The 12985-nt window shown below is 41.9% G+C and overlaps 1 protein-coding gene across 5 annotated transcripts in view; it reads right to left on the bottom strand.

Annotated features, from left to right (window-relative positions):
* Positions 1-5336: 5336 nt before the first annotated feature.
* Positions 5337-12985, bottom strand: part of CUNH4orf19 (chromosome unknown C4orf19 homolog) — a 42632-nt gene continuing 34983 nt past the window's right edge. For 4 of the 5 annotated variants that reach the window (XM_052682358.1, XM_052682357.1, XM_052682356.1 and 1 more), the window contains 2 exons: positions 8313-8360; positions 5337-7485 (listed from right to left, as the gene is read on the bottom strand). In XM_052682358.1, coding sequence (XP_052538318.1) covers positions 6528-7485; positions 8313-8360 — 1006 coding nt within the window. In that variant the 3' untranslated portion in view covers positions 5337-6527. The remainder of the gene's footprint in view (positions 7486-8312; positions 8361-12985) is intronic. The other variant, XM_052682360.1, reaches the window with a different exon arrangement.

Genomic DNA, 12985 nt, shown 5'->3' with positions numbered 1-12985 from the left:
CGTTGGGTTTTTTCTTTTTTGAAGCTGCTTTTACTAGCTGAGTTTCATACGCAAGCTTCAATAAACAGGAGATTAATCACTAGAAATTAACAATAACCGAAATGAGACGGCGTCATTGTTCTGGGAAAATGCACCGAATGCTTCATACATTAACCTTTGTGTCACTTGTATCTACCAAACTGTAATTCATTGGGTTAACAGCCTATAATGTTTCCTTTGTTCTGGAGGTGGATACTGGGAGGAAAGATGGAGAAACCTGCACTGGTTTTGGCCACAGCGAAGGCTTTTAATACAGCAGCAGACCTTGAATTGGAAATGCCAAAATTTGCATAGATCTCTAAAGATTTTGCTGAAGGTTTTTATCCTCTTCTTCTTCTTCTTCTTCTTCTTTTTTTTTTAACTTTGTTGCTGGAATTGATTCTCAAATGAGAACTGCAGGAAAGTAAAGCTTTATTTAGATATCAACCACTGGACAAGAGATGGTTACAACCTATAGCATTAATTCCAGGAGATTATTGGCTTGATCTCTGCAGTTTGTCATCAAATGCTTACATGCTATTTTCATCTCATTGATATATTCATCTTTGTCCTATTGCTCGTAGTCATATTGTGTCTGTTGTGTACATTCCTCTCCTGTAAGAATAAGTCTTCTTAACCTACTGGCTACCTCATGGTGCAGCTTGGATTGTTAAGAGCAGGGCACAGTGTATGTGATCACAGGTCATTGAAAATTTGACCAATCTTGAGGTTGAGAGGCTGAGGGCGTTGCCTTGCTTGTGCTTCTGCACCCTCATGAGGTGAAACTGATCCCTGGCTCGGAGTAAATAACAGCGAGCACAAAGAGCAAACAAATTAAACCACAGCCTTCTTGTGACCTGGTTTCATTGTGGGGCTGGTTCAGTGCTTTTTTTTTTTTTATAGTTATCTGCCACCTGACACAGTAACAGGATGCTGTATTTCCTGAAAGACTTGTTTTTTTGTGTTCCCCCCCGTTGGTAACATACAGAGCTGAATTGTGAAGTATAGAAAAAAGCTGGTATGTTGTTTGATCTGCAGTCATTTCAGTTGAGATTCAGGGCCGGGATCTGTTCAGCTTCCACACGGTTTTGTTTGTGAGGATGGTTGTGACTGCTTATGAACTTCAGCAATTGGGTTAGAAACAAAATCAGGATAGTCTTTGTCCCAGTTCACTGAAAGAATGTTGTTGGCTGTGTAAAGTCGTCCAAGGAGATACTGCTCATCTCTGACTGAAAGATGGAAGGATGAGGGAGTGGGGAAAGGGGCTCAGACAGTGAGTTGGTCACTGACCAAGAGAAGTGATATGCAGGCTACTGAATAATGATCTGCTCTGAAGCTGTAATAAACCATTCTAACAGACAAACAAAATCTTTAGTACAGATGTGACTGCTTATGCTGAGAAAAATTCCCAAAGCAGCTGGAACACTGCTCGGTCAGTAGCAGCTGGCACAGGTAGCATTATCTATAGGTTCAGGGTGAATATTTCTGTTTATCTTACTGGTTCAATTCCAGTTCTCTTCTGAAGTTTAGAAAGTTACTGTGAAGGTTCAGAATGAATGAAGATTTTAAAATAAGTTTCCCTGAGATCACAAGTGAAATCCTTAGTGGAGGAGGAGGCTGAGCTGCCTGTCTTTGAGTGTGTGTGTCTGTGAGAAATTTGGAAGGCCTGCTCAGGGGAGGAGCTGGGAACTTTCTACTTTGTTTTCATGATGGCAAGGAAGGAAGAAATATAATAAAATTATTTTCCAAGGGCAGTTCTTGTTGGAAAGGCCAATGAGAATTCTTTATATGTGTCCAACAGTCTTAAGCACTGTGTGCGATACAGATGTACAGAAACCTGGAACACTGTCTGAAGCAACTCTGTTGATAATTCTTTCTTTAAAAATAAATTAGTTCTTATGTAGACTGACTTTGATAAACTTACTTTCTTGTGTTCTTAGCATGCTAAGTTCTACTGCATTTAATTTTGGAGGGACGTCACAGTTCAAGATAAATAATCCATTGAGTGAAATCATTTCAATCTAATTAAAATGTTCAGTTTAAGCATTTGAATAAATGTATGAAATACTGTATAAATAGGCTGTTATAAATGTTCATATATTCTATTCTTGTTTAGCCAAATGTGATATATTGGCTAGAATTAATCTTATGGAAAATTAAATCACATTTAGAAAATTAAAACTGCAGATGCAACATGAGGGAAATATTAATTTTTATCTTTTTAGTTAGTGTTTCTTGTTTCATGAATTTACATGATAAAAATTGCATTTTTAGATTACTTTAAAGCATCTTTTAGCAAATAATGACTTTCTATTTCTGGATTTTAATTTTTAATGGAGAGTCTCCATAGCAACGCTTGCCCAGTCAATTGCCTTTGTTCTTTAAAATTAAAAAAAGAAGTGTGGAATTTATCTATTTCCAGGTTCCTACTTTCTTGTTATGATTTTGTTTGCTGACCTGAAGAACTCTGCATTGTCGTATCTCGGTTTTTGTTGTTGCTTTGTAAATAAATGTGCCCTGTAATACTTAAGGATAAAATCAATTAATTTCCTTGAGTTGGGCGGACTGGGACATCTTCCTTCCCTGTTGTCCATATTTGGGATCTATGCCATGATCTGAATTTTTGTTTGTAGTTACCCAGTGCTGACCCACTGCTAAAAGAACATTCTAAGCTTACTCATATTCAGCATCTCTTTGCTTACACACAGAAAAACTACATTTTCCCTTTAAGCTGTCTGCCTATCATTAGAGAATATCCACAGAATCACCCAGGTTGGAAGGGACCTCAAGGATCATGTAGTTCCAACCCCCCTGCCTAGCAGGGCCACCAAACGTACACATTCAGATCAGGTTGCCCAGGACCCCGTCCAACCTGGCCTTGAACACGTCCAAGGACGGGGCATCCACAACCTCCCTGGGCAGCCCGTTCCAGGGCCTAACTACTCTCCTTGTAAAGAATCCAGTAAAATATGAGCTTCTGAGATGAATTTTTTCATATAATTTCCAGCTTTTGTAATAATTTTCCATATCGTTTGTTTTTCATTTCTACACAAATGTCTTTACACTTACGTGTGTAGAAATTAATCAGATATAGAAACATTAATGAGTGTTGGCCAACTAGCTCTCATTCTTTTTGCTTCAAGAGAAAACAGAAACACTTAGGTTCTACTTTATAAACGAACGTACAAAACGTTGGTTTGGACATGGTGTATGTCTGAGATTACACCCATATATGATGTGACTGATGCTCAGCATGCATACATGTGTAGAATCATAGAATGGTGTGGGTTGGGAGGGACTTTGAAGACCACCCACTTTCAACTGACTCACTCGATCAGGCTGCCCAAAACCCTATCCAGCCTTCATGGTTTTAGATAGGAGGTAAGGGAAATCTGGATGGTGATGATGCCTCATACTTGTTTCAGAAAAGTTTTTGCACCCTGCAAATTTGAGGTATGCAGGTATCTGACTTACTTTTTCAGTTGAGGGGCACTGACCAGGTGTTTTCCCTGCAGTGAATGTAATTGTTTTGCAATGCATTGTCTGCTTTAAGGCAATGGGAATGTGACCCAGAACAAACATGCATGGCCCATCTGGTCCTTGCAGAAATTGCAAGCCTAGTGCCAGTGGTCAAAAGCATTGCCTCAGCAGAGATACCTGATTCAGCATGTTTGGGATCTGCTTTGGTTTGAAAGTCCTTTGTGAGTAATGTGCTTTGTTTTACTTCTCTGGGAGAAAGGTAAGAATTGACTTCGGTTTGTGTTGGAAGTCCCAAGCTTAGAGAAATGGAAAACTTGTTTTTATCTTGCAGTGTTTGGATAAAAGGAGGGAATCTGCATTTAAACAAATTCTTTATGTATTTATACATTGCTTAAGACTCACCTCTTATTCTGATCCTCACATGTGCATTAACGGTTTTAGCATTCAGCATATACTGTTGGCAAATACACAGTTGATGTTTATTGTGTATCTAATGAAGGATTTACCTTTTATTTACAAAAACCACCAGATAATTTTTCATAAGTTTAAAAAATTTATTGGGTGCTTAACAGGCTCAGAAATCACAACGTCAATACAAAATTTCAAGTGTTTCCTATGACAACTGTTAATATCCACCTTTTGATGAAACAACAGCACCGAGTTGGTCTCTAACTCCTTAGCTTTCCACAAGGAATCCAACAAAAGTAACTCAGTACTCTGAAGATCAGAGGAATAGTAAGCATACCAGGAATGCAGGTCTGATATTCTGAGGCTTTAATTCAGCTTGTAAGCTTAATTTTTCCTCCTGTAAGATTAGGGACTACAGTCAAGTCAGAGATGTGACCTTACTGGCTCTTAGTGGTTATGTATAAACAATGCATCTTGCTGGGGAGCTGGAAGACCCAACCTCTTTGCAAGCTGTCTTGTTAAAGCAAATGATGTAGGCTTGGAAAATTTATCAGAGTTCAGAGATCTCAGGCTGTGGTTTCAAGGTGGTTTTAATCTATCTAGAAGGAATTAATTTTGATCCCTCTTCAGCACTTCTGTTACTGTGTGCATGGTTCTCATGCTCATTAAACCACCTGACTTTCTCACTCTTGACTTTGGCTTGGCTTCTGCTGTTTTAATAATCTAAATCGACCAATTAGACCTATCAGTCTCACCTCAGTGCCAGGAAAGGTTATAGAATGGATAATCTCAGGAGCCATCATGGACCAATTAAAGGTCGACCAGGGGATCAGGCCCAGTCAGCATGGGTTTTTTGGTAGATCCTGTTTGACAAACCTGACTTTGTTCTAAGACAAGGTGACCCATGTAATGGATGAAGGTAAAGCTGTACATGTGGTCTGCCTGGGCTTCAGTAAAGCCTTTGACACTGTCCCCCACAGCATCCTCATTGAGAAGCTGGGTGCCCATGGTTTGGATGGGCGTACTGTCTGCTGGGTGAAACACTGGCTGGATGGCCGAGCCCAGAGTTGTGGCAATGGAGTTAGCTCTAGTTGGCAGCCAGTCATCAGTGGTGTCCCCCAGGGCTCAGTATTGGAGCCACTCCTATTTGACATCTTCATTGATGATCTTGATGAGGGGATTGAATGCACCCTCAGTGAGTTTGCAGATGACACCAAGCTGGGAGGGAGTGTTAATCTGCCAGAGGGTAGAAAGTTACTACAGAGGGTCCTGGATAGACTGGATCAATAGGCCCATGTTAACTGTATGAGTTTCAATGGGGCCAAGTGTTGGGTTCTGCATTTTTGTCACAACAACTTCAGGTAACCCTGCAGGCTTGGGGAGGAGTGACTAGAAAGCTGTCTGATGGAAAGGAGCTTGGTGTACTGATGGACAGCTGAATATGAGCCAGCAGTGTGCCCAGATGGCCAAGGCCAATGGCATCCTGGCTTGCATCAGAAATGTTGTGGTGAGCTCCTGTACTTGGCACTAGTGAGGCCCCACCTTGAGTACTGTGTTCAGTTTTGGGCACCTCAATACAGAAAGGACACTGAGGTGCTGGAGCAGGTCCAAAGAAGAGCAAAAAGGCTTGTGAAGGACTTGGAGAATGTGCCATATGAGGAGCTGCTGAAGGAAATGGAGCTATTTAGTCTGGGGAAGAGGAGGCTGAGGGGAGATGTTATTGCTCTCTTCTGATATCTGAAAGGTGCCTACAATGAGAGTGAGGTTGGTCTCTTCTCTCTGGTGATGGGTGGCAGGATGAGGGGAAATGGCCTCAAATTAGTTTGGATATCAGGAAAAACTTTACAGAAAGGGTTGTTAAGCACTGGAATAGGCTCCCCAGGGAGGTGGTTGAACCACCATCCCCGGGTGTGTTTAAAAGCTGTTTGGATGTGGTGCTCAGGGATGTGATTTAGCGGTGAGTTGTTAGAGTTAAGGTACTGTGGTTAGGTTGTGGTTGTGACCTGATGATCTTGAAGGTCTTTTCCAACCTGAGCAATGTTATGATTCTATGAAAGCGAGTCACTGGGGTATCAGATCAAAACTAGCCAAGGTGTGTCAGAAAAAGTGGAGTTATCATCCTAAATCCACCTGTGCCTGAACTGAAGTGTGAGCTAGCTGCCTTCTTCCTTTCACTCTGCATTATAGAGCTTTGTGTCAGTTTTAATTGTTTGTGCTAACATGAAAATCTGTGATTTCTAACTCCATGTCTTCTGTAGTTCAGTTTTAAATAATGGATTTTTTCTGAACCTGGAAAATGCAGTGTGTACAGATCCTCCTGAGAGTCAAAACAGAGGGAAATGATTGTGTGAGACCAGATGAGGTGGATATACAGCAGAATATTCTGTGTGTAAGGAATGATGCTTTGCCCTCCTGGTTTGTCCTGTACAGAAGAGTGTGTGTGCCTCAGGCAGTAAAGTTAGAAGGCTGTATAAAACATTTGAAGGCATACAGATTTAGTCCCAACTCTTTTCATATACATGTTTTGTAACAGCTGTCCCCATGAACAGCACATGCATTCATGTAAATCCAGGAAAAAAAAAATCTGGATCTCACCCAGTGTATCAGAAAGAGATCTTCATCTAGTATTCATCATCCTCTTCGAGGTCTTCACCTGCAGTTGCAGCTTCCAGTGCAGCCAGAGCTGCTGCTACTTCTGCGTCTTCCTCCTCCATTTGTCCATTGGTGTCTTTGTGGCTGTGGTGTGTGGGTGCCTGTGCTGCTGTGGGCACAGCTGTGGCAACAACGCCATTGGGAATGTCCTCACTCAAGCCTGCAGAGTCACTGTTAAAAGGCTTGATACTGCTTTTCTTCGTATGCAAAGGTGAGGCTACGTGAAGGTCTTGGCCATGCGTTGCTGAATGCTTACTCATTTGGTCTGGGTGTGCATAGTTAACTGAAATGCTATCTTTTTCAACATAGTTCCTGATTTGATTGCCATTTTGGCAATAATCTATATCTGGCAGTCTTATGGCATCATCATTTTGGATCTCCAGTACTGCACTTCCTCTGAGAAATTTGCTATCTTCTGTAGACTGGGGCTTCACACCTCGAACACTGTTTGTCTGACTGCAGTCTGCCTTCCTGTGTCTGCCTGCTCCTAGGTCAAGCTCTTGGCCACACTCATTCAATTTGGAGTGGAAGTCTCCAGTGTTGACTGAAGAAGGCTCTGCTGGCTGGCTGGAGGTGCCCTGTTCACTGGCTTTCTTCACTGAGTTTGTGCTGGGGCTGAGAATGGGGTGCACACCAGAATGGGAGTTGCTGCCATTGACTGCAACATCAAGCTTTGCAACACACTTTGCAAGGCTGTCATCTTGAAAAGCATCGCCTCTGTGGTTCCAGAGGGTCTCCCCTGTGCTGTTTACCTGATTTTTAATTCCTGTTCTATTTAGCTCATCCTTCTGGAGTTCTTTTTTCTGTTCTTTAATTTCACGATTGTGTTTGAATTTGAATTTATTGCTTCTTTGCTCATCTTGTTTGTAGCTGTTTCCTTCATGAGTGCATTCAGATGATTGTAATTCTTCTGGATCAAAAATGTAGCTGGAATAAGAAAAGTTTGTAGAAGAAATGTTAGGCTACTAACAGTAGTACTTAAAAATGATTACGCTTCATTTTTAAGCTTGAATTCTTAAGGAACTGGTGTAACTGAGGTTTACCTGAGGACCTGAGAATGACCTAAACTGAATGTAAATGTTGAATTATGCTGCGGTCTCCTGGGAGTAGCACAGAACTGACCCCTGTAGTGAGGTTCACCAGAAGCCCAGGAAGATATCAGAGAACCTCCCCTCTTTCTCTTGTAGGACCAGTGCTTTTTCCCACTTCCTCACCTGTTCTGGAGATGTGGCCAGGGAAAAGAGTAGCCATTAAGTGGGACTGAAGTGTTGTCTTTCTAAAAAAAAAGTGTCCTTCTTCAGGATGACTTTTAACATAGAAATTGTTCTTGCAGCTAATTTAATTAAAAATAAATAAGGAACTGTGACGAAAGCAAGGATCTGTAGCTGATTTTCATTTTTTAGGGGAGAGGGAGGTTCTGACAAAGTCTGTGCTCTTCATTCTGCTGAATTGAGGGTAGCTTATGCTACCTATGTAAGGAAAATCTTTTTGGTTAAGGTGAGATTTCTGTCCCACACAATACTTCTGTGGCTCATGAATTATAGAAATGAATTATAGAAAATTATAGAAATATAGAAATTTGATTACATTGAATCAAAAGGGCATTTGAGAGAAGGCATGCTCTGGTGTGACATTAAAGATACCCAAAATCTGGGAAAGCTCCAATCTCCAACTGATTTTAGCAGTAGATGTGGAGGAGCACAGACATGTTTTAATGCTTTTCTTTTATCCAGTTTAAATGTCTTTTATTGTACCTTTTTATCATTTTGCAGCACCTGCACCCCATCTGGATTTTCTTTAATCTGAAAAGAGAGAAAAGGAAGGCAAGGGAGAAGGAAAATGAGTGAAGTGTTATGACATTAATGCATGGGTAATTGTATTGAAAATTATGCTCGTGTTTAGAACGGTCTTATTAGTTAAATAGAAACACGCCTATGCGAAAATGGATGCAGTGCAGTTCAAGCTCCTTGTAGTTTTCTATCTTGCATTGATAGTTGCCAGTAGTTGGAGAATGATCCGGGGAAGAATTAAAGAACTCTTAAGCAGATAATGCTGTTCTTTCAGAATGTTTTTCCAGTCTGCAGCAGTTTTATGATTTGGAGACTCTTAAGATAAACTAGTGATGTTTTTCTATTGGCAGTTGGCATCTACAGCATTCTTTAGTGAGCAGCTCCACAGCTTAGCCTTGCCTGTGTGATGGATCTCCTGCTTTTGTGTCACTCAGTCCTGTCTCTTACTAGCAGAGCTCAGTGCCCTCTGGTCTGTGCGCTGGAGCAGACAGGAGCATTGCAGGTGTGGCTGCAGTGCAGGTAGTACAAGTCCTTCACTGCCACCTTTGGGTCCCATACTCTGAAGAATCTTCATGTGTTGAAATGTGGTGCGTACTGACACTGCTTCCTGCCCCAGGTCGTCCTTGTCATTGTTCTCTGGAGATTTGCATTTTGATATCCTTCATGAATGAAAGGTGGGAACCACAGTGCCAAGTTCTCACGATGTGGTGAGAGCTACTGAGCACTGCGATTCTATTCATCTCCTGGTTATATACAGAGAGAGATGTTGCTGGGCTTGGCGTTTAGTTATGTGCACTGTTGTGTGCCTGTATTTTACTACAGGGGTAATTCCTCAGGGTTTGACTAGAGCTACCAAACTGCGAGAATCTTGCTACATCTCAGTATAATGCAAGCTTTCTGTGGATGTGTGTTATTGCCTGATCTGATGAGATGCTGAGAGCCACCAGCTATGTGGTCGTATGTCACTCTTTTACTATGGGAAGAAACATCTTGTTAATTTGGACACTCGAGAACTTTTATGTTCTAAACCTAAATGAAGGCACAAATATGAACAACCCCAAATCCTGGGGGAAGAAGTTATTCTTGATTTTACATGTTTGGGCTACCTTAATTCTAGTTAATCAAGTCAGGACAGCTTGTTAATTATTGTTGTAATTCAAACTCTATCTCTTCATGACCTACGATTTTGCATGCTTTTGCCATTGCCTACGGACAGCAGCTTGCTTCCCATAAGATGGACTGATGACACAAGGTCAGGATATTTTCTACAGCAAAGGAAATATTCAGCAAAGGAAAATATTATTGATTTGTCTGTACCAGGCATGGCCTGTACTTCCCACCAGTGATCGTGCTGGCAGAAATTATAATGCGCTCCATGTTGTTAGCTTTTTATTCTCCTTTTTTTCCCCTCTAAATCTGACTTCCTTTGCTGCAAGCACTGTGCACAGTGCCTCACATCCAGTACCATGTTTCTGGAGCCTCTTAGAGCCTGTCATTCAGCAGCTGGCTCTTACCTGCTCCTGCCTGTGCCTTTACTCTTTGTGCCTCATCTGTCTTAGAGCAGAAGTTGCTGTAAGGGTTAGGCAGATTGCTGCAGCTCAGTGCCTGTCAGGGCAGCCTGCGCTGAGCTGCTCCGCTGCCTCTATCTGATGGTGCTTCTCCCTCTTTCTTAAATGCATTCTCCCTTCTTACACCTCTGCTGATTTCTTGCTGTGTGCCATTGTCCTCCACAATAATGTCACAGCAGGAATCCTGATGCAGTGTTTTTCGCCAAGGATCCTGCAAGAACTGGCTGATGTGGCCATGAATACTGACCCTCCCTGTGTGCAGCTCTTCTGCAATATGAAGGGATTTGGGCAAGTTTGATGTGGTATGAGGCTTGTTTGAGGGCTTGTTTGAGCCAGCTCGTGTAGCCTCTTCTGGCTAATAGATAAATAACTCTTTGTTTGCTTGGATGCTTCTGAAAGATGAATTAGCTCAGGCATGTCTGGCTTGCCCAGTACCGTGTCATCATGGAAGCAGCTTTGGAACTGCAACTCAGCAGCAACCAGTGTGTGTGCTATAGCAAGCAGTGGTGTGCTATGAACCCCATGTGAGCTAAGTCTGGGCACAGAGTGCAGTGTGGTGCCAGCTCAAGTAATGGCAAGTAAGTTCACGAACTGTGATGCAGTGGCTGAATGCAGTCCTGCGAACAGTGAAAAACATGCAGCCTTGCGTTCTGTTTTGATGACTGAATTCAAGAACAGATTTCAAGATTGTCAAGAAATTATCTTTTTTATTATTTGTGACTCAGTTTTCAGCCAGCATAAATACGTGACCTGCAGATTTTCGAAAGTAATGTGTAGAGTTGGAATTAGACATTCAAAAATCTGATCACGTCTCTTTGTTGGACTGTCATAAACCCTGTTTTGGCAGAGAGAAATACCCCTTGCTTCACATGATGCTTTATTCATGTCATAGCTTTTTGGCTTATTGGTCACATTTGTGACCAATTTTTTCAAGAACGAAGCACTGGAAAATTTTCATTACAAATCTCTGAGGAATACAGGTGGATGTTGGTGGTAGGGCAGTAGAGGCTGAACCTTCCCACCAACATTCCATTACATGCTGTGGCCGTGTGATGGCAGCAGAGGGGCACTCTGATAGAACGGCCTCTGACATGGAAGCGTGCATGGTGCAAAGGTGTGTCGCTGAGTTCCTCTATGAGGAATAAATGGCACTCATTCATTGATACATACTGAAGGTTGATGGAAACCAAACAATGCATGTGAGTGCAGTAAGATGGTGGGTGGTGCGTTTCAGGAGTGGTGATAACAGCAGTGTGTCACCTCCACTGGTGCACGTTTTCACAAGTGTGGCATGCAGGCTCTTGTTCCTCACTGATGAGAATGTATAGCTAGGGGTGGTGGCTGTGTTGAAAAATGGTGTTCTGTAGCTGAGGATTTGCTCTATCAAGCAGTGTTCCTTTGCTCACAGTATGTGTTGTAGTTTCCATGGAAATAAACAGGAGGCATTACTTCTGGAATGATCTACATATGTGCTCCAAGACAATTCCTCTTTACTCAGTGCAGCCCAGGCAAGCCAAAATGTTGGATACCCACGAGTTATCTCTCCTTTAGATTAGGAGTGATTTGAAGTTAATTCAATTGAGCTAAGCTGTATGTTGACACTTGTTTTGGTTGGAATCACATATTTAGTTTTAGCTCAAACTTGCTTCTAAAACAAAAGAGCAAAAACTGCTTAAAACTGACCAACCCTTGTGAATCTTGGCCTTCAAGTCTCAATGGGTGCCGTGCATTAGGTAAGTCACAGTGACTGTGTGATTTGTCCATGGGAAAGACAACTTATGTTAAGACTCTTTCTATAGAGGTTAAGCTGCTGCTATCCTTCATGCTTACCACAGGCTATGAGTATGCAAATATTATTTCAGCTCTGGTAAATCGTGATGACTTCAATTGCTGTCAGTTGGCAGGTGAATCCACTGAAGCGCCTGTGCAGGCCTGGGTGCCTGGCTTTAAAGTGGCTGGGTTTGGTGAAATCAGTCCAAGTCTGCCCATAGTCAGGTTCCGAGGGCAGATCCTGCTTAGAGCTGGGGGGGGGGCGCACTGCACATCAGGCTGCTTCTGCTTAATCTGTTCTGACAAGTTTCCTACTGAGTGCCTATATTTATAACGCTGTGATTTTTAAAAGGAATTTGCTTGTATAGGTTTTGACTATTGGGAAGTGCCAATTGATGTCCTTCATTCTGTTATGAAGACGTTTGTTATCTTCACAGAAAGCAATTATAAATGGAAATACCATTGTTACTTTTATAAAAAGCACTTTACTGTTTGTAACTTTTAATTACAACTGTTCGAATGATCTCCGCAGCTACTGCACTTATGCTTTTCAGCTGATTAGTTACAAGTAGATTTGTTCACTGGCATGAAGGAGATATAATGCGTGGAAATATTTTATGCAGTATTATCTTAAAAATTAGTTGACATCCCTGAAGTAGGAATATATTTTTTACAGTGTTACTGTCTGAGCAATGTTGGTCTTTTTTCCTTCTCGTCCTCTTCTTCCATATATACATAGCTTGCTCTGAAAGTAATAGCTTATTATTTTTCTCCACAGAAGCTAGAAGATGCAAAGAGCACAATAACACTTTGATAGAGCAAATTCTGAGTTATAAAACACAATTTTTAATATTTCTGCGAGCTGCAAATAATCCAGGATTATTCACTGATGATTGCTTTCAGGTTCAGGTATCTGACAGACTGACCAGAGGGGAAGCATTGCTGGACCTGGCACTCGCTAGTGTGGAGGAGATAATTAAAGACATTAAGATCAGAGGCAGCGTGGGCTGCAGCGACCATGCTCTGGTTGAGTTTGTGATCTTGAGTGACGTAGGCCTGGCAAAGTGTGAAGTCAGGACCCTGAACTTCAGGCTGTTTAAGGCACTGTTGGATGAGATCTCCTGGGAAGCTGTTAGGGCTAGGGGGATTGGAGCCCTGATGATCCTTGAGTTCCATTCCAACTCAAACCATACTATGAACACAATCATCACCATTAGCTATACATTTTCATTAATGGTGAACAGCAGCCTGCATGCTGCACTTGTAAAAATCTGCACTAGTGGAGGTGACCCACTGTTT

This window comes from Tympanuchus pallidicinctus, unplaced genomic scaffold (assembly GCF_026119805.1).
Source record: "Tympanuchus pallidicinctus isolate F22 unplaced genomic scaffold, pur_lepc_1.0 scaffold2, whole genome shotgun sequence".
Lineage (NCBI taxonomy): Eukaryota > Metazoa > Chordata > Aves > Galliformes > Phasianidae > Tympanuchus > Tympanuchus pallidicinctus.
Note: the sequence above shows the minus strand (reverse complement) of the source record. Positions and strands in the feature narration are given on the sequence as shown.